At 38.0% G+C, this 24,798-nt stretch overlaps 1 protein-coding gene across 3 annotated transcripts in view; it reads right to left on the bottom strand.

Annotated features, from left to right (window-relative positions):
* PIK3C2A (phosphatidylinositol-4-phosphate 3-kinase catalytic subunit type 2 alpha) overlaps window positions 1–24,798 on the bottom strand; it is a 58,003-nt gene that overhangs the window by 3,347 nt on the left and 29,858 nt on the right. For all 3 annotated transcript variants that reach the window (XM_065682882.1, XM_065682884.1, XM_065682883.1), the window contains 23 exons: window positions 24,114–24,156; window positions 23,814–24,027; window positions 23,613–23,735; window positions 21,979–22,146; window positions 14,809–14,914; window positions 13,870–14,012; window positions 13,184–13,372; window positions 12,728–12,821; window positions 12,376–12,470; window positions 11,821–12,001; window positions 11,108–11,212; window positions 10,011–10,103; window positions 9,569–9,698; window positions 7,928–8,064; window positions 7,099–7,268; window positions 6,070–6,226; window positions 5,545–5,654; window positions 4,168–4,375; window positions 1,674–1,798; window positions 1,165–1,282; window positions 981–1,062; window positions 498–607; window positions 259–384 (listed from right to left, as the gene is read on the bottom strand). In XM_065682882.1, coding sequence (XP_065538954.1) covers window positions 259–384; window positions 498–607; window positions 981–1,062; window positions 1,165–1,282; window positions 1,674–1,798; window positions 4,168–4,375; window positions 5,545–5,654; window positions 6,070–6,226; window positions 7,099–7,268; window positions 7,928–8,064; window positions 9,569–9,698; window positions 10,011–10,103; window positions 11,108–11,212; window positions 11,821–12,001; window positions 12,376–12,470; window positions 12,728–12,821; window positions 13,184–13,372; window positions 13,870–14,012; window positions 14,809–14,914; window positions 21,979–22,146; window positions 23,613–23,735; window positions 23,814–24,027; window positions 24,114–24,156 — 3,027 coding nt within the window. The remainder of the gene's footprint in view (window positions 1–258; window positions 385–497; window positions 608–980; window positions 1,063–1,164; window positions 1,283–1,673; window positions 1,799–4,167; window positions 4,376–5,544; window positions 5,655–6,069; window positions 6,227–7,098; window positions 7,269–7,927; window positions 8,065–9,568; window positions 9,699–10,010; window positions 10,104–11,107; window positions 11,213–11,820; window positions 12,002–12,375; window positions 12,471–12,727; window positions 12,822–13,183; window positions 13,373–13,869; window positions 14,013–14,808; window positions 14,915–21,978; window positions 22,147–23,612; window positions 23,736–23,813; window positions 24,028–24,113; window positions 24,157–24,798) is intronic.

Here is a 24,798-nt window from a genome sequence, read left to right as displayed (position 1 = left end):
TCTTTCCTTCTCCCCATCACTCCTCAGAGTCACTCGTAAATTTCTGCTTACTAGTAACAGTACACTTACCTACTCAAGTTGCTTTGGGGCTTTGCATGTTTTTTGTTTGTTTTTTAAATTGGGCACAAAATTTTTCAAACAAGATCCTTTTCCATTTATATATCTTTGCAGATTTTTTTTTAGACAGTATTACGATTACTGCTTGGAATAAGAGACAATAGGAAACCACAGGTAGTTACTATATAAATTTTAACTTGCCATTTCATTGAAAGTTGGATTTCTTGTCTTCCGGGAGATTTTGGTTTTGCGTTTGGATGTTTTGTGTGTATCAGGAAGTAAGTATGTTTTCACGTAGGGATTTGGATCTGCGCCATCTTCTGTAACCTGCAATCCAAACCAAAGACAAATTAAAAAAACTTAGTGCATATCTACCTGAATATTTATTTTCATATCCAGGCTTTACAGTTCTCAGCAGTAAGCTCAGCATCTCTACTTACCAGGTCTTTAATGTGCATGACCATGATAAATAGAGTGCTATTTCTATATGATATGGATAGCTTCACTTCTCCTCCCACTTTGCCTGAGGTAGGACTTGATGGATTTGCATCTGAAAGAAAATATACAATTATTTTCTCTGTAAAATTTGCACATTTTCATCAGTACTACACTGACTATATGTGGGGAAAAATAAAAGCCTTAGACCAAGATCAGTTTCTGATTTTATTTCTAGTTCCCTAGTAAGAGGGCAAGGCCATACATTTTAAAGATTTCTGCGTTCTTTTGTAAGAGCCAACTTGGAAGTTAGAGTCAAAACTTGAATAACTGTATGCAGGCAGATTTGGAAAGAAAGGGATGCAAAGTTTTCAATCAGAGAAAACTACAGTTAACAAAAACAAAAAAAAAGAAAGAAAAAGCCACATTGTGAAGGTGTCATACTATAGTAATTCAATTTATAAACACCATCCAAAAACACTACCTACCTGTAGGTCTGGCTATTCCATCTATTCCTTCCACTTTGTCATCACGAAGTAACGGATGGAAAAAAGTATAAACAAGATCACACTAAATTTGGATGAAGAAGAAACATTACATATTAGTTGAAGTGTTAACAAGCATCAAATTCTGAAAACTTGCATTAGATTTGCTTAAGTTATTTGAACTCACTTCTGCCACCTCTGAAGAACTGTTCATCAGACTTTGTATGTAGCTGTTGAGCTCCACTTTTCTTTTAGCTGCTACATCTTTTATATGCGTTCTTCCCAGAACCATCTTATTAGGAAAGCTACAACAAAGAATGAGATAGACTTCTTAGTTAATTTGTCTGAAGTACAGTTAGATTTCATTGTCATTTCCATCCTGAAGTGCTGACATTCTTGTTACGTCAATCATGAGTAAAAACACAGCATGCTACTAGGTAACTAGGTAATGACAGTATAGAAAGGCAAGAAAACATTTACAGGTCACTGTTGTAAGTGGTATGACACGGTCTAAATACAGAGTTGCTCCTCTGGCTCTCCTCCCTTAAAACTCAGACAACAGCTTTCTCCCTTAATCGCCACTTTGAGGCCTAATTTGCCCTTCTGCAGTGTTGTCTTAATTTCAAGCTATTTCTTCATCCACCCAGCTGGAAACACTTTTTTGTTGTATCAATGACGAGTGAGTTCGGAACATACCCTGGTAACTTCCAAAGAGGAAAGAGAATGCCAAGTTTGTTGTGAAGCTCCTGGAACTCATCAAACGTTCGGAAGACAAACGTTGGCTCAACTTGCCCTTCTCTCAGAACTCTCACTACATAGATCTGTCCAAAACACAAAAAAAATCCCAAAAGATGAAAGTAGTAACAATATTATACAACTGACTTAATATAATTTTCTTAAGAATTAATTATTTCTACTATGGTAATCCTTCTCATGCACATAAATCCCAGTAACAGCATCTGCATTTTCTAGCAGAGTTTAAATAGCCCTACTGTAATGCACAGTAACATCACATGATCTTTCCATAAGTTAGATCCACATCTGACAGAGGGATAAGGGTAGTTGAGGCTGTTCACATTCTCCCTTTTAAGCCTCACTGTCAGTTCATACCATCTAGCAGGTGAACGAAGTTTCAACACACCAGTGTAGGATTACATTTAGACATGTATCTGCGGAGCCAGAACTATCACAAAACTTTTCAGAGGTGTGGATCTGGGAGGAAACCAATGCCTAATTTTTTTTTCCATTTTATTCTCTCAAGATTCTAAAGGATTACACTCCTGAAGTGACAGTCTGATGGGCAGATGCAAGGATACTGCACTATACAAAAGGTATTTAAAAAAATACTAGGGTACAATCCCAGGATGAAGTTACTCACATTATTATGAAAGGGAAATGAAGGCTGAGGAACTGCACAGAAAATTCAATTCAGTGGACTCATTTGAAAAACAAGTGCAACTGGAAGAAGTTTGAAAATCTAGACAGAAGGAGACTAAATCATCTTAACAGTTTTCTGGAAGAGGTTGTTCTGGCTTAGATCAGGAGTACTCACATATATTTATAATATAGTGAGTCAGAACAAAGCTCTTTTTCCCTTCTAGTATTACTACACCTTTCCTTGCTGGTGTCTTTCCAGATTAAGACATTTACAGCAAATACAACTTGGAAAGAGATGTATATTTGCATATATCAGTATAGGTCACTTTTTAAACAAGTTGAGGAAAATGTAACTTAAGCTGACTATTCTAGGTCAAACAGCAGAAGTAAAAAAATAATAATAATAAAAAATATAAATCACTAAACAACCAAAACCTGAAGATGGCAGCATATCTGCATAGGAATACAAATATTAATATGAATCTTAAAAGCGTAACCCAGGTCTATCAAAATCCTGAGGGCAAACTGTATTGCTTACTGCCTCTACTAACACTGAGTAGAGTGTAGGTGCATTAATACAGGAGATTATAGAAGGAGCAAATACAACTCTAATGGAAGGTCAGAACAAAACTAGGGAGCGTTTGACTCAATGACTCCTATTCAGGAAGGAGACATTTTACAGAAGGTAGCTATGTAGCCCATGAAGATGACTCAAATCTCCATTTTTTAAAGTCAACCAACACTACTTCTGTTCTTTCCACTTCCTTCAAGATCCTTTCCAAGACGTGTCTTCATTTTGAAGACTATTACTGGATGCTAAAAATACCAGTCTGTACACTAGCCCTCCTGCAGCTGCTTTACCTTGGCTAAGCACCCACACTGCTGCTTGCTCACTCCCACCACCTCACCAGTGAGGCAGGGGAGAGAATAAGAGTGAAAGCAAGACGACCCATGGGTTGAGATAAAGACAGCCCTTGGGAGGGAGGTGATGCAAAGACAATCTCTCACCACCTCCCACAAACAGATCCATGCCCAGCTAGTCCCCAAGCCACAGCCACCTTGGAAGACAACACCATCCCATTCCTTGCTTTCTTCCTCTGCCCCTGGTTTTATTGCTGAGCATGACTTCATGCTATGCAGTATCTCTTTGGCCAGTTTGGGTCAGCTGTCCCTCCTGTGCCCCTTCCTAATTCCTTGTCCACCCACAACCTACTCACTGCAGGGGAGGGAGGAGCAAAGTGGAAGTAGAAGAGAAACCCTTGACACTGCAGAAGCACTGTTCAGTAACAGCCAAACCAACCATGTGTTACTAATGTAGTTTTAGTTAAACATCCAAACCATAGCACTGTGTGGGCCGCTATGAAGAAAGGTAACTCAATCCCAGTGAGAGCCAATACAAACTCTGTTCTCCTCCAGGGAGCAAGCAAGCCAGCCCATTCCCAGTAAGATCTGGATTTTGATTATGGGTTTTTACTTTCAAGTAATCCACAATCTTGCGTGTCAACAGTGGTGTAGGTTTCTAGGCTCCATTATAGTCAACACAGTCAGACTTGAGAGAACTCTTCAGCTCATCCTGAATCTGACATTAGTGCCTAAACGAATGTTTCTATAGCTGTATTTACTAAATCTCTGTCAAGAAAGGGAACCTAGATGTCTACCTCAAAGCTAGCTACTTAAGGCTAAACAAGGCAAATTTCCCCTGTATTAATTCTCTGTTATTAAATATTGAAGTTATGGCAAGAAGGAGAATATATCTTCTTGGAAGAAAATGCACAGTATCTTCACTGGATGGGAACAGATTCCACATACTTACATAGTGTTTATCGGGGTTATATCTCTTCTGATACGTAAACACAGACACCTGTTTGATTCGGCCATCTTGTTTAAGAGAATATGTTTTAGCGGAAAATGAGAGAATGGGTTCATCATTAGAAGGTAGACCTGAGAAACGCAGCTGAGCCAAATTGTGAATGAAGAAATTAAACTTTGTGGCAACACTTCCCAGACTGGATTCAATCAGCCTAGAAAGGAAAAAATAATGTCAAAATACACGTAAGTAGTTCTATAAATGAATAAGACTTAAGAAAAATAAAAACCAATCTCTTACTGTCAAAGAAAGAGTTTTTAAATTAATTGTGATCAGTGGGCTGTATAAATAGCATCATATCAACATTTACCAGAAGATTCAGTATCCAAGAAGTTAAGGGTTTCCAGAGTTGGTAAAAACCCTGGAGCACTGCATCCAGCTCTGAAGTCCTCAGTATAAGGAAGACTGGACCTGTTGGAGTGGGTCCCAAGGAAGGACACAAAAATGATCAAAGGGCTGGAAGACCTCTCCTATGAGGAAAGGCTGAAAGAAATGGGGTTGTTCAGCCTGAAGGACCTTATCATGGCTTTCCAGTACTTAAAAGTACAGTAAGATGGGGACAGCAGGGGCAGTTACAACAGGACAAGGGGTAATGGTTTTAAACTGAAAGAGAGTAGATTCAGACTGGATATAAAGAAAGAAGTTTGGGTTTTTTTTATGACGAGGGTGGTGAAACACTGCAATAGGTTTCCTATAGAGACTGTAGATGCCCCATCCCTATAAACAATTCAAGGTCAGGCTGGATAGAGCAACCTGCTTTGGTTGAACATGTCCCTTCTCGTTGCAGGAGGGTTGGACTAGATGATCCCTTCCAACCCAAACTGTTCTACTGCAATTTCCCCCACATATTGAAAATGAAGTACAGTAACACATAGCAACAACTCTGTTACGCTGTATGTACACACTCACTTACTACACTAGAGCATCATCCCTTCCTCCCTAGTGTGCAAAAGCACTTCTTGGAAGGGAACTTCTTTAAAATACAAGGTTCTCATCATACACACTGCTATTAAGCAATTTTGCATGTATTAGAAATGCAAGTCGCAAACAACCAGACAGAATTATCTACTCTCAGTATTTTAAACAATTTTATTGCACAAGGTTACTCTTAAAGGCAATGTATTTTAGCACAAGCATTAATCTTGCATGAAACTGATCTTATTTATGTAGTTCACTGGTTAACTGATATCTTATGATTGTACAGTGTAACTATTTAACTCCTACAGATGTTTGTGAACATCCTTTGGACATTTTTTCCATAGTCAAAAGCTCCCATTAAGAGGATGATGCTGGGAGATAGTTTAGTTTTTACTTATCCAGTACCTCGTAAAGAAAATGGTAGCTTCTGCATCTGTTGTTTGGGGCTGGAGAGCATCCTGGACATACTTTAAGTCCTGAACCCCACTTAGTTCTGGTAACCCAGAAGAAAGCATCTGCAAGAAATTAAAAGTTACAGATTTAATACTGTAAAACCAGCATGATTTTACACTGAAATGATTCAAACTTAAAACATTCAAATTCATTTTAAGCTGCACTAAATTGCTAAATGCTAACAGTGAAAGCCAACAATTACTTATTATCAGCAGTTATTCACCATTTCTGCTGAATAAAAAGCAGTTAAAAACCACTGCAGTGTAACTTACGGTATTAGCTTTAAATTTTCAGGAAACAGGTAGGTAGTAAAAAAACTCAAAGAAAATTCCAAATATAGCCTTCCTAAACAGTACATCTGATGTTCCTGGTTTTTAAAAGCATGCATTAAGAGTTTCTGCAGCATAAAAAGCACAGCATTTAATGCATCCAACATGACAGATCTATCAAGTTCCAACTGAATTTGAAAATGATTACCAGTGAAAGGAGGTTAAGGAAGAGGCTTGCATGTTTTCTTATCAAGTTGTAAGCTTGACAGCAGAGATCCACAAATAACTGAAAGCGAATAGTGGGTTTTTCACCGCCATTAATAACATAAGCCATATCTGATGTTAGCACAAAAGGAGCTCGATCCCTGCTCAAAAATCACAGAATTCAGAAGTTAATTGTAAGATCTATTCACCCTGTCATGTACTTCCTCCTGCACTCCATCCCCACCACAAGATAATGATATTAAATAATCAGTTAATGCCGTTTTATGTTTTTGGGTTTTCAGCTCCATAGTGCCATCTCAGATTCCCAGCACATTCACATGGTACTGGGCCTACAGCAGATCTCATGGAGCAACACTTGGAGGACACGCTACCATACTGTGCTTTCCATATCTCATTTATGGAAGCCATAACACACTAGAACAAACGGAGTAACTCTATCACCTAACTAACACATAACTCCTCTATGCTGGATGTAGATTATCTTCCTCTACACAGAGAATTAGTAAATAACAAACTTACTGCTCACTTTTTTCTATAATGTTGACATTCACTACTGTTTTTATTAGCCAGAGCCTCTTCTCATTTGTTTCACACTCAAGATACTCAGGTGATATAAAGGTCCTGGCACTCAAGGTTTTGTTGGGTTCAAGTTTACTTAACAAACATAAAATACGTAACTGCATGGAGTATAGCTAAAAAAGGTGAAACTATACTCATATTTCATCCAGTACTCCTGGAAAAGTATGACACCAGGATTTGTGTTAGATGTGCTTCCACTTAAAATAGGTCTAGAGATCAGAATATGGAAATAAGATGGACCCTTTTAAAAATTAATTCTATGCAAGTAAGTTGAAAACATTCTAGAAACATTGTGGTCAAATTGCAAGATGTTGGCTTCATAATGAGACCAGCAGATAACAGGAATTTAAAAGTTAATGCTTAGAATTATAATCATTATAAAGTAATACTAAAAATCACTTGATGCTCTACATCACTTAGCTACAGAAAATACCTTTTAAAGCTACCAAACATCTGTGCATGACCCAGAAATTTTCCAAAGTCTATGTGAAACATATGGCCTGTGTTTCGGAGCATTATGTTATCATTGTGGCGGTCACAAATTCCCAATACATAAGTAGCTACACAGCATCCTGCACAAGAGTAAATGAAGTTTTCTGAAGCCTGTGAGGGAGAGAAAAAAAAAATTTGTATCAAATATTAGCAGGAAGAAGCATCCATGCATTCAACATTCAATCTTGACAAGTGTAAAGTCCAAGTCAGACAAGATAGACCATAAAATCTGCTTTTTTCCAAAAATAGTGCGTTTCAGATAGCATTGCAAAATACTTCATATATGACACTTTCCAACAAAAATCGGAATTTTGGTTTTTAATCAAATGAAAAAGTAAAGAGGAGTTGAAGACAAATCACAAAAAGAAGTAAGTATGGTAGCAGAGTGAGAAAAGGGTACAAGACATTTTTCCAATGTCTTGTAACATCACTGTTGCCAAAAGAAAACTTTTTGGGTTTTGAATCCCATGTGGTCCTATGAGAAGAGGCCACTGCTCCTAAACCACAGTTAAGGGAGCCACCATTCCTCCCCATCTTAAATTTGAAGTACGCTTTTTCTATTTGCAATAAAAACTCCTGATGTGAATCCTGAGAATCCATCTGGCTACCTTTTTTGTTATAAAAGGGATTTTCGTTTACTCTTAAGTAAATTAAGTTTTCTAAAGATGTAAAAAACTTAAATGGAAGATCTGGAAAAAGAATTCTTTCATAATATGTTACTTATCCCTTTTTAAAGATCTTCCAAAAAGAAGAATAGTGAAAAAACATACCTTTTCATATTCCTCCTCTGTAGGATTATACTTTCGCAACCATTCTGCCAGAGGCTTGTCTTTAAAAGAACCTGTCACTCCATATTCCACTTGAATTTTCCTGAGTGTGTCTGAAGCAGGAACAAGCTCTACCATGCCTATATAGAAAATGTAACAAAGCGTATTTAACCATCTCCTTCAGTTATATTGCATTTTCATTATTCAGTAGAAACTTTCTTAACAACAATGGATTTTATAATCTTAGACTACGTTTTTTCAAAACCCTAAGCATTTCTACAGGCCACATGGCAAAGCATAGCATGAAACACATGTAGCAGTCCCAGTTAGGCTTTATTAGAATTAGTTAGCATTGCTAGAATGCACATATAATTTACACTTAGCAATTACTGCTTAAAGACTAATACTAGTTTATGTAGTAGAAAGTAATTGTTCAAATTATTTTGATGACATTTCTTTTACCCTGACACTTAAGTAATACAGTAACTTTACCTCCTGTCAAATGGTGCAACAGACCAGACTGCTGCTCCAGAAATATGGCCATGGGTTTTACATATGGCCTTATTTTAGAGATACCATTTACCAAAAATATTTGTAGAGCTAGGTCATAAAAGGAAAAAAAATGATTAACAGAATTTTACTGCTATCTTGGCTAGAGCTACTGAAGGCAAATCTGTAATTCACATACAAGTCTGGTTTTCACCTTAATGCTTCAAGTACTTTAGGAATACTAATACTAGCAGCAGCAAAAAAAAACCCAAACAACATGCTCTGCAATCAAGGAATTGTTCAAATAGGACGAAAAGCCATCTGTTTCTCTAAAAAGAAAGTCTTACATAAATAGAAGCTTTTTGCTTAGGTTTGCCAAGTTCAATTTCCAACTTTTTAACATATTGAAGAATTTCCATCATTCTGTTCTAGTATCTGGACTGAAGAAATATTTTAGTTATTGTTTATCCTTCTAAAGATCATGTGGCTTCTTGTGGTAGCTCTAGAGAATTAGTGAAAACTAGCAAAAAGCATGTTCGAGATGCAGGGTGGTATTTATACTCAAGAGTTCTGTGACCTAGCTTCAAGCCTAAAAGGCAACCTCATATTGCCAAGGAACTTTTACCAGTATATGACACTCATTCTGGAAAATAGTGTGTGTGTGTGGTGAGGGGCATTTTAAATTTTTCTTCTTTTTGCCTGTTTCAGTACAAGAATGATACTTCCAGACCTAACTGCAGCAGATTCCAAAGACTTCAGAATTTCAGTTTTGACTTGAATACTTTCACCATAACTAATCATAACAAGCTTTCAGAATCAGGATTGCTATGGCACCATTATTTTGTGCTGCAGTAAGGGTGTCAAGAGAAACCTTCACTTTTATCATTATGTTTATTTGTTTGCACCACTATTCACGGACAACAGCATGCATAATCATCTCAAGATTCAGGAAGAGACACATTTAAATGCAACTCAGCCATCAGGAAATTCAGAACAATTGAACTTGCTATACTCTCAGATATTGAAGTTCCTTGCATGGAAGGCCTTTGTCCTTCCACTGTTTCTTGGGCCTGCCTCTGCACAAGTTTTTCATATCAGCATGACAAGAAATTGAAGTGGGGGCGCAAAGATTAAAGTTAGCGTCTGGTTTTGCACCTCGGTCTTTTCCAGTTGAGAGGCACTTGAAGATAACCATCCGAAGATCCAGTCCTTCCTGCAGCCATATCTTATCCATAATCTTAATCATTTGTAAAGCCAACATGTCTTGTCGCAGATCTTCTCCAACCTTAAACGGAAAAATAAAAGTCAGAGACATGTTTTCAGCAAAACGAAACTTAAGATTTTGTTTTACATTTCTAGGAAATGTATGATGCATTATGCTACTTAATTCCTCATAGCTGTGCGCTCAAAAAGAAATGTTACATTTAAGCTTTCACATGTGGTAGACTTGCTTTCATATTTTATCTGTTCAGGCGTTTGTTTCTAGATACAGAGGAGCAACCTCACAAAATAACTAAGCTATACCAAAGTTAACTGATACCAATGGAATTGTGCTTATCATTCAACTGTTCTTCTCCAGTACACATGTAAGGCCTACCTTAAACATCACATTGATTTCTTCTCCCAGAGGGTCTGCATTTATCAATGCAACTTTCAGTGGTACTGCATTGGAGCTGAAGAAAGAACATGCCTACAAGTAGATACAGTGTTAACACTCAGAAAGACTATTCCTGCTAGCCCAGAAAACAAGACATTCTGACAACAAGCAGGTTTGACACACAATGAGTCTATTGAGACTTTTAACACTGCGATTGTAGTGGATATGTGCTTTGTTTGAATAAAGAGCCCTTTGGCTGTTATTTGTTGAATTCTTGTACAAAATCCGGTAGTGCAGCACAGGGATGTTTTATACATTTTGAAGGGAAGAGTGAATAAAACATGGATAAATATTTTTCAGCAGCTTTTTTTTTTTTTTTAAGATAGAAGACATACAAACTGGGTATTTGCACGTTTCACAGTATCTTCTCATTTATCTGCTTTCAAATACATACTTATGATTTAATAGTTACAGTAGAGAAAGAAAGCAAGACTAACTGTCTTTCCACACAGGATTGACTCCAGTGCTCAGAGACCTTTAGGCTCTCAGTCATGCATGATGATAATCAAGACTGTGGTTCAGCCCATATTGTGAAACCATGCAGAGCTCTGTAAAAACAATTTAACTGCTTCTGCTACATTATTATTATTTTCTAGACCTTCTCAATAAAATAAAGCTACTGTCTGTCTCCCTGGAATCAGTGCATCTCTTGAACACAACCAGTAACTGTAGTTTCACCTATTTCACAATATCTACTTACTGAGTTATATAGCCTTGCTCAACTTTCTTTTTTGATTACTATGGCAAATAGGACTTTGTCACACACTTTAAATAGTCCCCTGATTTACTATAACCAGGATTGCTGGTCTTGAAACAGGGTCTAAAGATAAAATGTTTTTAGATATATTTTTTAATACAAGGACCTACACTGGTCTTAAACAGGTATTTATATATTTTTTATCTTTGCTCAGCTAATTTCACTCTCCCCTGTCATAAAGAGCTTTCAAGCACATCAGTTGAGTTTTTTTTATTTGTAAAAGCTTTGTCTATCTATTTAATAGTTACAAAAAGCTTTTGAAACTCTGAATGAACTGTACCTTAATATTTAACTCTTTTGCCACAAGACTGGGATTGAGAGGCAAACGGCACTTGTTCTTCAAGAAAAATAACTGCACACGTTCCATGCCATTTTGCAAGGCAGCCTGCAGACAAAAAAACATAATATTGCAGCTGATATTTTCTTAACTGAAGCACCTACAGAGAACTTCTGGACAAAGTTATCCTGAAGTAAATGTTTTAACTTATCGGTGTCAGAGGAATGCTAGATATTCTACCTGCTGTTTCAGCTACTAAGAATAAATATGCCTAGCAGTGCAACCACATGAGTTTATGGGCTTTAGTTTATTTGTTTTGGTTTTGACCAAACCAAATGATAGCATCCCACTCAAGCAAACTGTAAGTTGATATGACTAGCATATAAAGAGATACTCCACTCTTTTGCGTAATAGGGTCATTCTTCAGCAGTAATAGGCTGAAATCCACTCCCAGTTTATTGTACACAGAAACCATCCTACTTTCTTACCCAATTCACCTCACACAGTCTTATGTTTCAAATGACAACAGATTTAACAATAACCAGCAACTTCATTAAGCTATTAACTTGTTAAAATAAAGAACAATAGATTCATAGATCAATCAATATATTATACACAACATTTATTGAATTTAGACTAGAAAGGCAACTGAGTGGATTGTGTTAAGGATACACTCAGTCTAATTTTCCTTAAGAAGATTGAAAATATATACACACCTGCCGAGCAGATCCACTTGTTTGCTTTACTCTTTCTGCTACCATTCCAAAAAGCTGCACTAGCCTGGTCTGCTTCTCCAACTCTTCCCTCAGTCTTTTTCCACAGACTGAAAGAAAAGCTCCAAGAATTTGCTCATACCTTATACCAAACTTTGTATCATACAATGTATCCTTAAGAAGCCTGGGGAAAAAAAAAAAAACAAAACACAAAAAACCAAACAATTCTTAAGGAAAATACTGCAAACAATGCAATACTAAGAGATAAAAATAGTTTAATCAAACAGTACTATGTATATCTGAATTTACTGATAATACAGGATATACAAAGCAAGTTTGTGCCTTGCAGACACGCTTTGTTATTTTTATTAAAAACAAAACAACCAAACAAAAATACCCAAAACACAACCATCCCAGGATCTACATTTTGTATATTCTGCATTCCTAACATTCAATGTTATGAATGATGATAGAGAAAGAATATTTCCCCCCCGCCTTGGAAGTATTAACCTCATATTAAACACATTAACTGAACAACGGAACAAAAAAATACCTTACCAGTATAGGTAGTGTGCTATTCGAATGCTTCCCAGTGCCCGGGCCAAAAGAAATCTGACGAGAGCACTATCAAGATAGGTTTCATACTTCAGTGCCTAAATACAAAGAAAATGAAATACCTCCGATGTGGAATTAATTCTAGATGAATAAAATTTTGACTAATGCACAAACAGAACCACCCAAGATCCATATGGTAGTTAAAGCAATTACTTATTAAAACTGTTTTCCCTACTAGGCATTAAGGTCATTAAGCACAGAAGCACGCAATTGCACTTTTGCTACCAGTGATCAGCAATTCCTTTCGGTTTTCAAAAGCAAAAAAATTCACTTTAGCATAGGCAGAAAGTCTTACCTGTACAAACTGAGGCAGGAAATCTGTTAACTCATCATCACTTAATGTCTCTATCCAATTCACAGCTGTATTTCGTACTTCCTGATCAGCAAACCTAGAAAGTCACCACAAATCCACATTAAGTTTATTTTGTTCATGTAGATTTTTTTAGTGTTTAGTAAAAGAACACTAATATCTCAAAACTTCACTCTTGACAGGCTGGCTGTATAGCTTGCTGTCCTGTCACAAGTAAGATTTCAGAATCCTAACCACTACTGCTGTTCTTTCACTACATGACTTGGCTAAGCCTACATGTATAAAGTAAACACATGTTTTTGAAATATTTTAAGAGAATTTAGCTTTTGCTATAAGAAGTTTAGCAGTATTTCCACACAAACACCATTCAGAATCTTCTGAAGCAGAGTCATTTAATGTACAACATACACATGCAGAATTTATTTACATTGCTTTTCTTACTTTGAATCAAGCAGTTCCAGTGCAGCTAAAGGTGATAAAGGAGGCCACTGCTGAAGTAGCGAATATATTTCTGGAAGGCTTGCCCAATCCCAGTGAGGGGCACTAATCAGGATTTTTGGTAGGCTATTTGTATGACTATGACAATAATGTCTCTTCTCCCACAGAAACTCTTTATCTTCCTTTGACAGTCTGCAGACAAAAGCAGTTCAGTTTATAATGCACATTACAGATCATCACCTGAATAACCCCAATGCTACTTCTAATTGTATATATTTTAACACACAAAATAGAATGAAATTAAAATGGCCATTTCCTCCACGAAAGTCAAAACAAGAAGCAAAATAAAGCCTCAAACATTAAGGAAACAGTTGTTCAAAGTTATAATTTAGGGAGGACAAAAATATGTTTTAGTATAATGTGAAATAAACTAAAATGTTCATGCCCCTGCTCCCCGTAACTGAAAAAATGCCAAGCAGGAACAGACAGCCAGAAGGGTAGCAATCTTGTAACAGAGAATATTATGACACCAGCCACAGAAAGCACAAGTCAATTTATTAAGTCAGCACCATTATTTCCCCAAGTTTAATTCAATCTCTTGTTTAAGTCTCTAAGGTCTTCAAAATATATCAGAATTGTATTAAATTGTCACATACAGACAGACCATAGGTAGAAAGAGATTAATATACCCAATAGTGCTATCCTTGGAGAGAATGGCAAGGAGACGTTGTCTCAACGGTTTTTCTAATGTTTCTATGGAATGATGCAGAGTAGTCTTTGCAGCTTGAGGAATTTTATATTCAATATCAAAAGCATGGGATGGGAAGTCAATCTAAAAAAAAAAAAAAAAACCCAACAAACAAACAAACAAACAAAAAAGAGAAAGATATAATGCAAGTCCCTAAGAACAGTACAGAAAGCTCACCCTTCCAGCAACCTTGGATGTTCAGGCATCTGAACTCTTGCTTTCTACATGTGTTAACAGTTTCCAGACACTACTTCTTGAATATTTTTGTCTATCTTAATTCTTGGACGTAACTATGGGCCTTAAACGTATGTCAACTGGGTTTCTGCACAATCCAGTAAGCTGGAGTACTCCTCAGAAATGAGGCAAGGATGCTTAGAGTGAAGACTAACCACAGAACTATTAAAATCTGCATCAGTGGTTTCAATCCAACCACCAACTCCAACCATGCTTGGGGGCTGCTGAACCATGCCTAACAAGATGCCTTCTCTTTGGAGAGAAATTTGGACTCTGAATTTAGACTCTGAATTTAGAATAAGAGGTGCTTATGTTCTGTAAAGAAACTGGAATTGCTACTGTTTGGGTCTAGACAACTCCCATGTCAGCATACATTTCTATAGATTGCTTTTCAATGAAGTTCGCTCCCAATACTGATAGCACATGCTAGCAAGGCATCACCAGTTTCTCTTATTTCAAGATAGTGATTCAATAACTGACTTAAAGCAGCTTTCCATTCTTTGCTTAGTTATCATTATTCTATACTGGCTTAGCAATATTTATACTTTCCCCAAAACTTTAACTGATCTATTACCGCTTATGTAGGAGTTAAAAGTCACAATATTCAAACAAAACATTGCCAGATGAAGTCAGAATTATATATAACCTGCAATACTATTCTTTCCATATTTTCCTTCTTACTGGCCATCCCTGACGCATGATGTGGATGTGAGGTCCAGAGTTGCAAGAGCTTTGTCCCACAAGTTAACAATCTGAGGGAAAAAAAAAGCATGTCACAATCTGTGTACTTCAACAAAGTATTAGTTATTAAAATACTATCTGGAGAATATGAATGGTCAGTATGATGAAACATTTCCAAAGTATTAGTGTGGTATAGGAGGACAGTTCAAACTGAGTATGTGTTTTACAGCACAGATAAGAATTTATCTTTTGACAACTACTGATGTTCAGAAGAGAACACAGGAAATCAAACTGTACTAGCCAATACAGTTTGGAGCTTAAAAAAAGGCATTACAATTATGAAGTGTCAAATTAATTTATTTCTTTTCACCAGATGTCTTCTGTTACTTTAAGTCCTTTAACGCACTGCACGCAACTTTCAAGCGGAGAAGGCAAAGGAAAAAGTTCAGTGCTGACCTAGTTAAATAAAGTGCTCACTATTTCTTAAGGGAGAAAAGGAATACTCTTGCCTCTGAGGAATAAAGTGAACACAGACACACATTCTCTCCTTTTCTTCTCAGAAAAAAGGCACAAGCAGATGAATATTATAGACATCACCACTTGCCTGGGCTTTCCACAATACCAGATTCTGCAAGTGCCTATCAGATGACGTTTATACTTCCCAGTTTATTCCCAATATTAATACTGTTTCAAATTGTAGTAAGGCACAACCAAGGTTACTTCATAAATCAGCTAAACAATGAATGTTAGGTACAGAAAATTTCTATCAGCCTTTAAAAATCAAAATACAGTCTCAAAGACTAACTGAACGCCAATCCTTAAGTATATTTTGAAAGATATTTTAGGGTTTATGATTTTCAAAGAGCAGTTCTTCATATGTATATATTGATTAACTGGGAGCCTATGATACCAATAAAAATTACTATGTCATGCCACTAAAGCATAACTGAACAGCTTGTTCATGTTAATATGTCTCTAATTTAATACAGATGCCACAGCCTTCTGTCTTATCCAAAAATAATGATATTTTAAGCCACTCCAAAACACACTTAACCTGAACTGATTTTAACTTGACTATGGATTCTTCTAAAGCACATACATGACCTTTTATTCTACTTATATTTTAGTTAGCTGCAAGTTTTAGCTCCTGACTGCTACTGCTGCTGTTCGACTGTAACTGGAGTATTTGGCTACTATCTTTTACTAGGTGTGGATTTTATTCATGTAGACTGCAAATGGATTAGACCACTAGGATCTCAACAGCCGGCCTATGCAGGACATCCAGTAAATGCTGGCACAACACATTCTGTCGTAGCACTCTGCATAAACAGAAAATACAGTTTTCTCCCAAAACTACCAACTGCAAGAACAGCATGCAGCATGAAGACAAGATAAACTCGCAATTCAAAACAAAAGCTATCTTTACAATCAAATACTGTTGAATTGGTATTTAGATAGGAGACTGAAACACAACATTTAAACAGAAGGCTGAAATAAGCATAATTTAGGAAAGGAAATCCAAGTTTTAGTGGAGACTGAAAGCAGCTGCAGGCCACCTTTTGAATGCAGGAAATCCTAAGTGCTCAAGCTGTTGGAATCATCACCATACAAAACAGGAAGTGGAACAAATAAAGTCCTGCCTAGAACCAGTGGACACAAACCACACAGAACAGACATAAGCAATACGTAGAAATAACCATCAAGGAAAGACTTGGTTGTCTTTCTGCAACCTTGGTTGACAATTAGATAATTTAAGCTTCTTCCAGTAAGACCTAGAAGTGAGAAGCACATGCAAATAGAAAATAGCATAAATCTTGAAGCTATTTTCAACGGTGTGATCACTTCTGCAACATCATGCCTAATTCTGACATCCATGGTTCAAGACTACTGCTTAATGTTTCACTGAATAACTACCAAATTGATCAGCATTTTGGAATACTCTTCATAATGAAAGTTTCAAGGACAAGGCAACTTGAACAAATCCAGAAACACTTAAATGAATAATGTTACAGTAGGCTTTCTTAGTGCAAAAGGTATAGTAGGATCACAGAATCACAGAATCACAGAATCCCAAGGGTTGGAAGGGACCTCAAAAGATCATCTAGTCCAACCCCCCTGCAAGAGCAGGGTAACCTACAGTACATCACACAGGAACTTGTCCAGGCGGGCCTTGAATATCTCCAGTGTAGGAGACTCCACAACCCCCCTGGGCAACCTGTTCCAGTGCTCTGTCACTCTTACAGTAAAGAAGTTCTTCCTGATGTTAACGTGGAACTTCCTATGCTCTAGTTTACACCCATTGCCCCTTGTCCTATCACTGGATATCACTGAAAAAAGCCTAGCTCCATCATCCTGACACCTACCCTTTACATATTTGTAAACATTGATGAGGTCACCCCTCAGTCTCCTCTTCTCCAAGCTAAAGAGACCCAGCTCCCTCAGCCTCTCCTCATAAGGGAGATGTTCCACTCCCTTAATCATCTTTGTGGCTCTGCGCTGGACTCCTTCAAGCAATTCCCTGTCCTTCTTGAACAGAGGGGCCCAGAACTGGACGCAATATTCCAGATGCGGCCTCACCAAGGCTGAGTAGAGGGGGAGGAGAACCTCTCTTGACCTACTAACCACTCCCTTTCTAATGCACCCTAAGATGCCATTTGCCTTCTTGGCCACAAGAGCACATTGCTGGCTCATGGTCATCCTCCTATCCACCAGGACCCCCAGGTCCCTTTCCCCTTCACTACTTTCCAGCAGGTCAACCCCCAACCTGTACTGGTACATGGGGTTGTTCTTCCCCAGATGCAAGACTCTACACTTGCCCTTGTTAAATTTCATCAAGTTTCTCCCCGCCCAACTCTCCAGCCTGTCCAGGTCTCGCTGAATGGCAGCACAGTCCTCTGGTGTGTCAGCCACTCCTCCCAGTTTTGTGTCATCAGCAAACTTGCTGAGGGTGCACTCAGTTCCCTCATCCAGGTCATTGATGAAAATATTAAACAGCACCGGTCCCAGCACCGACCCCTGAGGAACTCCACTAGTCACAGACCTCCAGCTAGATTCTGCGCCATTGACCACAACTCTCTGCCTTCTTCCTTTCAACCAGTTCTCGATCCACCTCACTACTTGATCGTCAAGCCCACACTTCTTTAGCTTATCTATGAGGATGCTGTGGGAGACAGTATCAAATGCCTTACTGAAATCAAGAAAAACTACATCTACCGCTCTACCATCATCCCTCCACCTAGTCACTTCCTCATAGAAGGCTATAAGGTTGGTCATACATGACTTCCCCCTCATAAAACCATGTTGGCTGTTCTTAATGACCCCCTCGTCCTTGATATGCCTAGTGATGGAGTCAAGAATAAGTTGTTCCATCATCTTTCCAGGGATGGAGGTAAGGCTGACCGGTCTATAATTACCCGGGTCCTCCTTCTTGCCCTTCTTATAGATTGGTGTGGCCATCCGCCAATCCTCAGGCACCTCGCCCGTTTCCCACGACTTACCAAAGATGATGGAAAGTGGCCTAGCAATGACCTCCGCCAGCTCCCTCAGCACCCGTGGGTGCATTCCATCCGGACCCATCGATTTACAGATGTCCAAATTGCATAGCTGATCCCTAACCCAATCCTCATCTACCAAAGCAAACAACTCCTTTGTCCTGACTCCTTCTGGGGCTATAGAAATCCGGGGCCCTCAGGGAGAGTCTGCAGGAGTAAAGACAGAGGCAAAGAAGGCATTCAGCACCTCTGCCTTCTTTATATCCTCTGTCTCCAGGGTACCCACTTCGTTCAGCAGTGGGCCTATATTGCCTCTTGTGTTAGTTTTATTTGCTATGTATTTGAAGAAGCCCTTTCTATTGTCTTTAACCCGACTAGCAAGATTGAGTTCCAAGAAGGCCTTAGCTGTCCTAATTGCCTCCCTACATCCTCTAACAACTGTCCTATATTCCTCCCAAGCGGCCAGCCCCTCCTTCCATAATCCATAGATTCTCCTTTTCCACTTGAGTTTGCCCAGCAGCTCCTTGTTTAACCACGCCGGTCTCCTAGATCCCTTACTTGACTTCCTACTCATTGGGACGCTCCGATCCTGAGCTTGGAAGAAGCGGTCCTTGAATGCTAACCAACTATCTTGAGCCCCTTTACCGCCTAGTACACTTTCCCATGAGACTTCCCTTAGCAGTTGACTGAAGAGGCCAAAGTTGGCCCTTCGGAAATCCAGAACTGTGGCTTTGCTAGGTATTCTATTCCTCCCACACAGGATCCTAAACTCCACCATCTCATGGTCACTGCAGCCAAGGCTGCCATTGACCGTCACCACTTCGACCAAACCCTCCTTGTTGGCGAGTACTAAATCTAGCAGCGCTGCTCTCCTAGTTGGTACGTCCACCATTTGCATTAAGAAATTATCATCAATGCACTCGAGGAACCTCCTAGACTGTGAATGACTGGCTGTGTGAGTCTTCCAGCAAATATCGGGGTAGTTAAAGTCCCCCACGACGACTAAGGATCCAGCAGCTGTACTCAAAGAAAGGCCTGTTCAAACTCAAAATACCCTTTAACACATTTCTTAATTATTCCTTTATTTTTTAAATAAATCCTGCTGTGAATCAAAAGGGATAATTTCAGAACATTCTGGGATCTCTATTACTCAAACCAGGCTGATAGAAGAAGTGGCTTATTTTTTCTATCAATGAAAATTCACCTGTATTTTAAAATATAAACTTTAAAACAGTATTTTGATTCTTTCGCTGGCTTACATATTACCACCCTATTATCAGATTTCAGCTTTTTTTTAAAAAGGATTAAAGGAAAAAAAATTAAAATGAACATCAAAAATTCTCCAGTTTGGGTCCTGCATACGTAAATTTAGGAAACACACAGCACTGCCAAGGCAAAAATGCCTCTAAAGAATAACTTTATTTAAATATACTGCAGATCTTAAAAGTCTTTTATTTCTAAAAATTTGACCCATTACTATATTTTGCTTTACAATCAGGACTGAGTGGCAGTAAGAGCTTATTTCCCTATCTTACGACAGTTTTAAGGCAAAAGTGCTTCTTTTCCAGTGACATAATAGAAGCATAACACATTATTTACCTGCTGTCAGGATTCTGGTCTGTTTTGTACTGCACTAGGCACTATTCCTGCTAAATCCAAAGCTTGCTGCAAACACTTTCTTTTTCAAGTGGAACAGGATTCCCAGGTAAGTGGTGGAACCACCATCCTGGGAAGTGTTCAGAAACCATGCAGATGAGGCCTTTAGTGACATGGTTTAGTGGTGGACTTGGCAGTCCTAGGGTAACAGTTGGATTTGATTATCTTAAAGATCTTTTCCAATCTAGTTGATTCTAAATTCAAAGTCGCATTCTCTATCACCATGGCTCATGAACTGGCTGAGAAATGGCAGGTCATACTTTATCTGCTGAAATACATGAATACTGACTGAAGTGCCTCTACCCAATATCAGGTATTAGAACTCATGAAATGCCACCTACCAAGACCATACTCTTAATTGAAAGCAGGCTATCAATTCAGTAGGCAGTGACACCTGAAGATACATTTAACTTTATATAACTTACAGGGCAACACCTGAATATCAGTGGATTCCTCAAAGGGTAACTTGAGTTGTACTTACTCAACTGCTGCATACTTACAAACAGCTAATACTAACACAACCTCTTTTGGCCCACATTACTATGAGTATTTCACAGAATCACAGAATCCCAAGGGTTGGAAGGGACCTAAAAAGATCATCTAGTCCAACCCCCCTGGTTCTTTTGTTTATTTCCCTTAAATCATGTATGAGCCGATATTTCCCATTTGATTTCTTTACAGGCAAAATGGGGGTGTTAAAGGGTGACATACAAGGCTCTAAGATTCCTTGTGCTAACAATTGATCAATTTCTGGCTTTAATCCTCTCCGTCCTTCTAGGGATATAGGATATTGCCTTACCCTCACAGGTATGTGGGGTTCGGAAATTTTGATTTTAATTGGTGGAATTTCCAGTCTACTAATTGTGTCCGGAGAGTACCAGGCATCGGGGTTAATTTGTTTTTGATCATCCACAGTCAAAGGATAAGCAGACACTGTTAGCTCTTGATTTTGTACTTTTATCTCTAATTGTAATTCAACAATTAAATCTCGTCCTAACAGATTAACTTCTGCTTCGGGGACGAGCAAGAGTTCACCCATTCCAAATTTATTTTCAGTTTTGAATACCACATTTTTGATTTTGCTTACTTTAAAGGGTTCTCCTTTTGCCCCAATTACTTGTACTTTTTCAGAGGGAACTTTACATCCCTCAGGTATTTGCTTAATAGTTGATTTCTCAGCTCCAGTGTCTACTAAAAAGGTGAACTCTTGTTTATGGGGACCTATTTTTAATTTTATCAAGGGCTCTTGATGACTCCGGTCCCCTAAAATATAGAGCCCCTGACTTTCCTATTCCATTTTCAATATTCCTTCGTCCCTGATCCTTTCTTTACAATTCTTCTTTATATGTCCCTTCTTTCCACAGTAAAAACAGCGTCTCTGCTCCTTCTCTATTATTACATTCCCTTGTTTCGTTCCCGCAAATCTATATTCATCAGTTCGCCCTTTGCGATCCTCTCTGACCGCTGCTACCATCATTTTTACTTGTTGCTTTCTGCTTTCTTCTTCCCGCCTTACGTAGACTTTCTGAGCTTCCCTTAATAATTCATCCAACCCTCTATTCTGCCAGTCTTCTAACTTTTCAATCTTCTTTCTGATATCTTCCCATGATTTTGCTACAAACTGAGTTTTTAGGAGCGCTTGCCCTAAAGGGTCGTCTGGATTTATCCCAGAGTACAGCTGAAGGGCTTTCCTCAGTCGTTCCAGCCACTCCTGCAAATACAATTGCTTTCATCCAAACAGTAATCAGCTTTTGCCAGCAGGTAAGGTTTTTCCAGCCAGTCAGATGGAAATACTACAACAAAGGACTGTGTTTTGTACCCTATTTAACTGAAGGTATTATTTCCATAGCAATATAGTTTAATGAGTCTTACTTTTATCATAGTCTACTACATTCAGTGTCAGATAAGCAGTTTCTCTAATTATGGGAGTGCAGTAAGCTTTATACAGAGTAAATCATATTAACCTTACCCGTGTTTTGGATACTTACCGCCTAAAATCAAAAAGAGGTAAAGAAACCTGCCCCAAAATTTCTGGACCCTTTCTCTGCTTATTTGCATCAGGAGAACTCCCACTACTTTGATTTAGGATTCCAAACAAAGTCAGGCATAGGACTGATTCCAAAGGCAACTGTGAAATTTGGATGGGGAAAATTATTCTGTAAAACAAAAGTATTAAAAATAAGTCAGAGAAAAAAGACAGTCAGTTTCAGGCTTATATGTATAATCCTTTAATGTGTCTTGCTTTCAAAAAGTTCATTAAAATGGAAAAACAAGCGTTAAATTTCCATGCTGTGATATTCTGCTCCACTTTACCTCCTACATCAACAGTCTGAAAAACCTGCTACATTACACTTCTGTAGCAAGATTTTGAGCAACTCCTTTTAATCTTTGTCTATTAAATTACATTCCTTACACAGAACTGCACTGTCCAGCATAACCAGTCTTCCCACTCTACTCACTAGGAGGACACAGAGTTCCATGTTAGCCACCTCTTGTCAGACTTAAAGAGTCAGCTAACAATAGTTTCCCATCTGTAAGTTTGATTCTACTGTAACACATCAAAATACTATTTTAAAAGTTATCATGATGTATTTCTAAGCCAGTTACACTATGAAACACTGCTTATAACCTGCCTACAATAACTGTAATCTAACAGATTTTCCATTGTAATACAGTGGTATTTGCCAGCAAAAGATCTGAAAATTAATCCCTTGCATCATCTGAAAAAAAAAAAAAAAAAATAAAAAAAATCGGTAGTTGGAGTACTCTGAAGTCAGGTATTCTAGAACCTAAAACTCATTCCTGGTCTGAAATCATGTGTACTATAAACTTTAAGGGCATTCCTCTGGGTCTATCTCCGACCTTCAAAAACAGGTAGGAAAATAGATATAGGGCACTGTGGAGCTCATCTGATGCTCCATTTATGACAGGCTGCCTGATAACTATTAAGCAGTAAAGAGCAAGCTGTGCACAGATATGAAAAAAATGATGTTTTTCCCTCTCAGTTATCAGATATCACCTGCCATCCTCTCCCTATTTTTTCTCTGCATGCCCTTCCTTCTGCCTTTCTACCCTTTTCTCCTGCTCCATAAAGAGAAAGAAGTTTAGTAGCTCAAACCAGACATTCCCATATGCTACAGACAGATACTCTCAAGAACTTATGCATCTGCTCTCTTTATAGAAAAAATCCTAAATTAGATTTTTAAATTCAAAGTTGTTACCATTTATTCAGAATAAAAAGCAATTCAATATTAATATTAGTAAAAGTGAGTTCCTTCTCCTCCACATTCACATAATTTGAGCACTGCTTATAAGCAAGTTCTATTCATCTTTCTTTAAGCAGCACAAACTGTTCCCATTACAAGTTATGTTATGACCTTTCCAACTCCTTATAAGTGCATACTACAAACACAATAGCAGAGGGCACTTGTCCAACATTTCCATTCCCCACTTTTAAAAATAATAGTGAAATATCATTTGGAATATTTTTTCTGATTGTGGGCAGTATGTGTCATACGCTTTTAACACTTCAAATGGAATCCAAAGCAAGAGTTGCTTGAATGACTAGGTACTAGCTAAACTGAAATATTTTAGTGAGTCTTAATGTACTGAAGTCACTTACAGTTCATCCCATTTAATCAAGTAGAAGAAGTTCTTGTATGTGCCAACTTTCTTGGACTGAACAGGTTTAAACAGATCTTTTCCATTATGGGTCAGAGAACAAATCAAGTAGTATTTTTCATAACTGGATAAGGAAAAGAAAGTAAATTAAACATAAAATAATCTTTAAAAGGATGAATTTTACAATTAATAAGTTACTCACTTTGATACCCAACCAGAAGAAATTCCATGAGCAGCAAATATTGTGAACTGGAGGTGTTCTGTGGCAGTCCATGCCTCCTTGGTACTCTTATCAACTTTTGGAGAAGCTGCTGCAGAACTGCTACATGAATTCGTGTGGAGCTGCAGAAGGGCTTCAACTGCTCTTGTTAACTGGTCTATACTCACTTTCAGAGGGTTTTCAGGCTGCAGTGAACCTAAAGTATAATTTATCTTTAATGCATACATTCCTGAACAGCCACCTGAAAGCAGTTTTTAAATAGAACTGAAAAACTTTACTCACTGGATGAGCTCTTGCTAGTGTCATCACCACACTTTGAGGACACCTGCACAGTGAAGTTAAAGCAAATGTCAGTACCAAGAAACCCATACGAATTTTCCATTTGTCTTATATATGATATACAGAAATCACTAAACATCTGAATTAGACCCTTATTTGGGTTTATGCAACATCCTTTTACTCCAAGCTCCTCAAGAGTTAACTGACAGCATCACAATTTCCACATCATGCCGCAATTATTCACAATTCAAAAACTCATGTTTTTTCAAGTCACAACTATTTTGATATTATCAACTTTTAAAAGACACAGTACACTGGAATATTGTTCAGAATACCCTGACTAGAGACAAAATATGGCCAAGGCTGTTACAGACAAATGCAGAAGCTGTTAGCTCTACTACCTGGTAATCTAAGTCTGAACAGATGTCCTGTTTGTGGCATTTGTTAATGTATCTTCTGTAGGCAGATTTACTGTAAGTTTACTGAATAAAAAATGTTAAACAACTGACAAAACTGAACAGTAAGTACTTTTACTTTGTCCTATCTGCTGTGTTTGCTTCTTGGTCTGCTAGAATTGAAGTCTAAACATGATACGGTATTACAGCAATGTCTGTTCTCAACAAGGACACTGTCAAAGCCAAGAGGTGACAAACAAATCACAAGAATTTACTCCCTTCTAACAGGGAAG

Source organism: Lathamus discolor, chromosome 6 (genome assembly GCF_037157495.1).
Source record: "Lathamus discolor isolate bLatDis1 chromosome 6, bLatDis1.hap1, whole genome shotgun sequence".
NCBI classification, from domain to species: domain Eukaryota; kingdom Metazoa; phylum Chordata; class Aves; order Psittaciformes; family Psittacidae; genus Lathamus; species Lathamus discolor.
The sequence above is the reverse complement of the archived record's forward strand: the minus strand, read 5'-3'. Positions and strand labels throughout refer to the sequence as shown.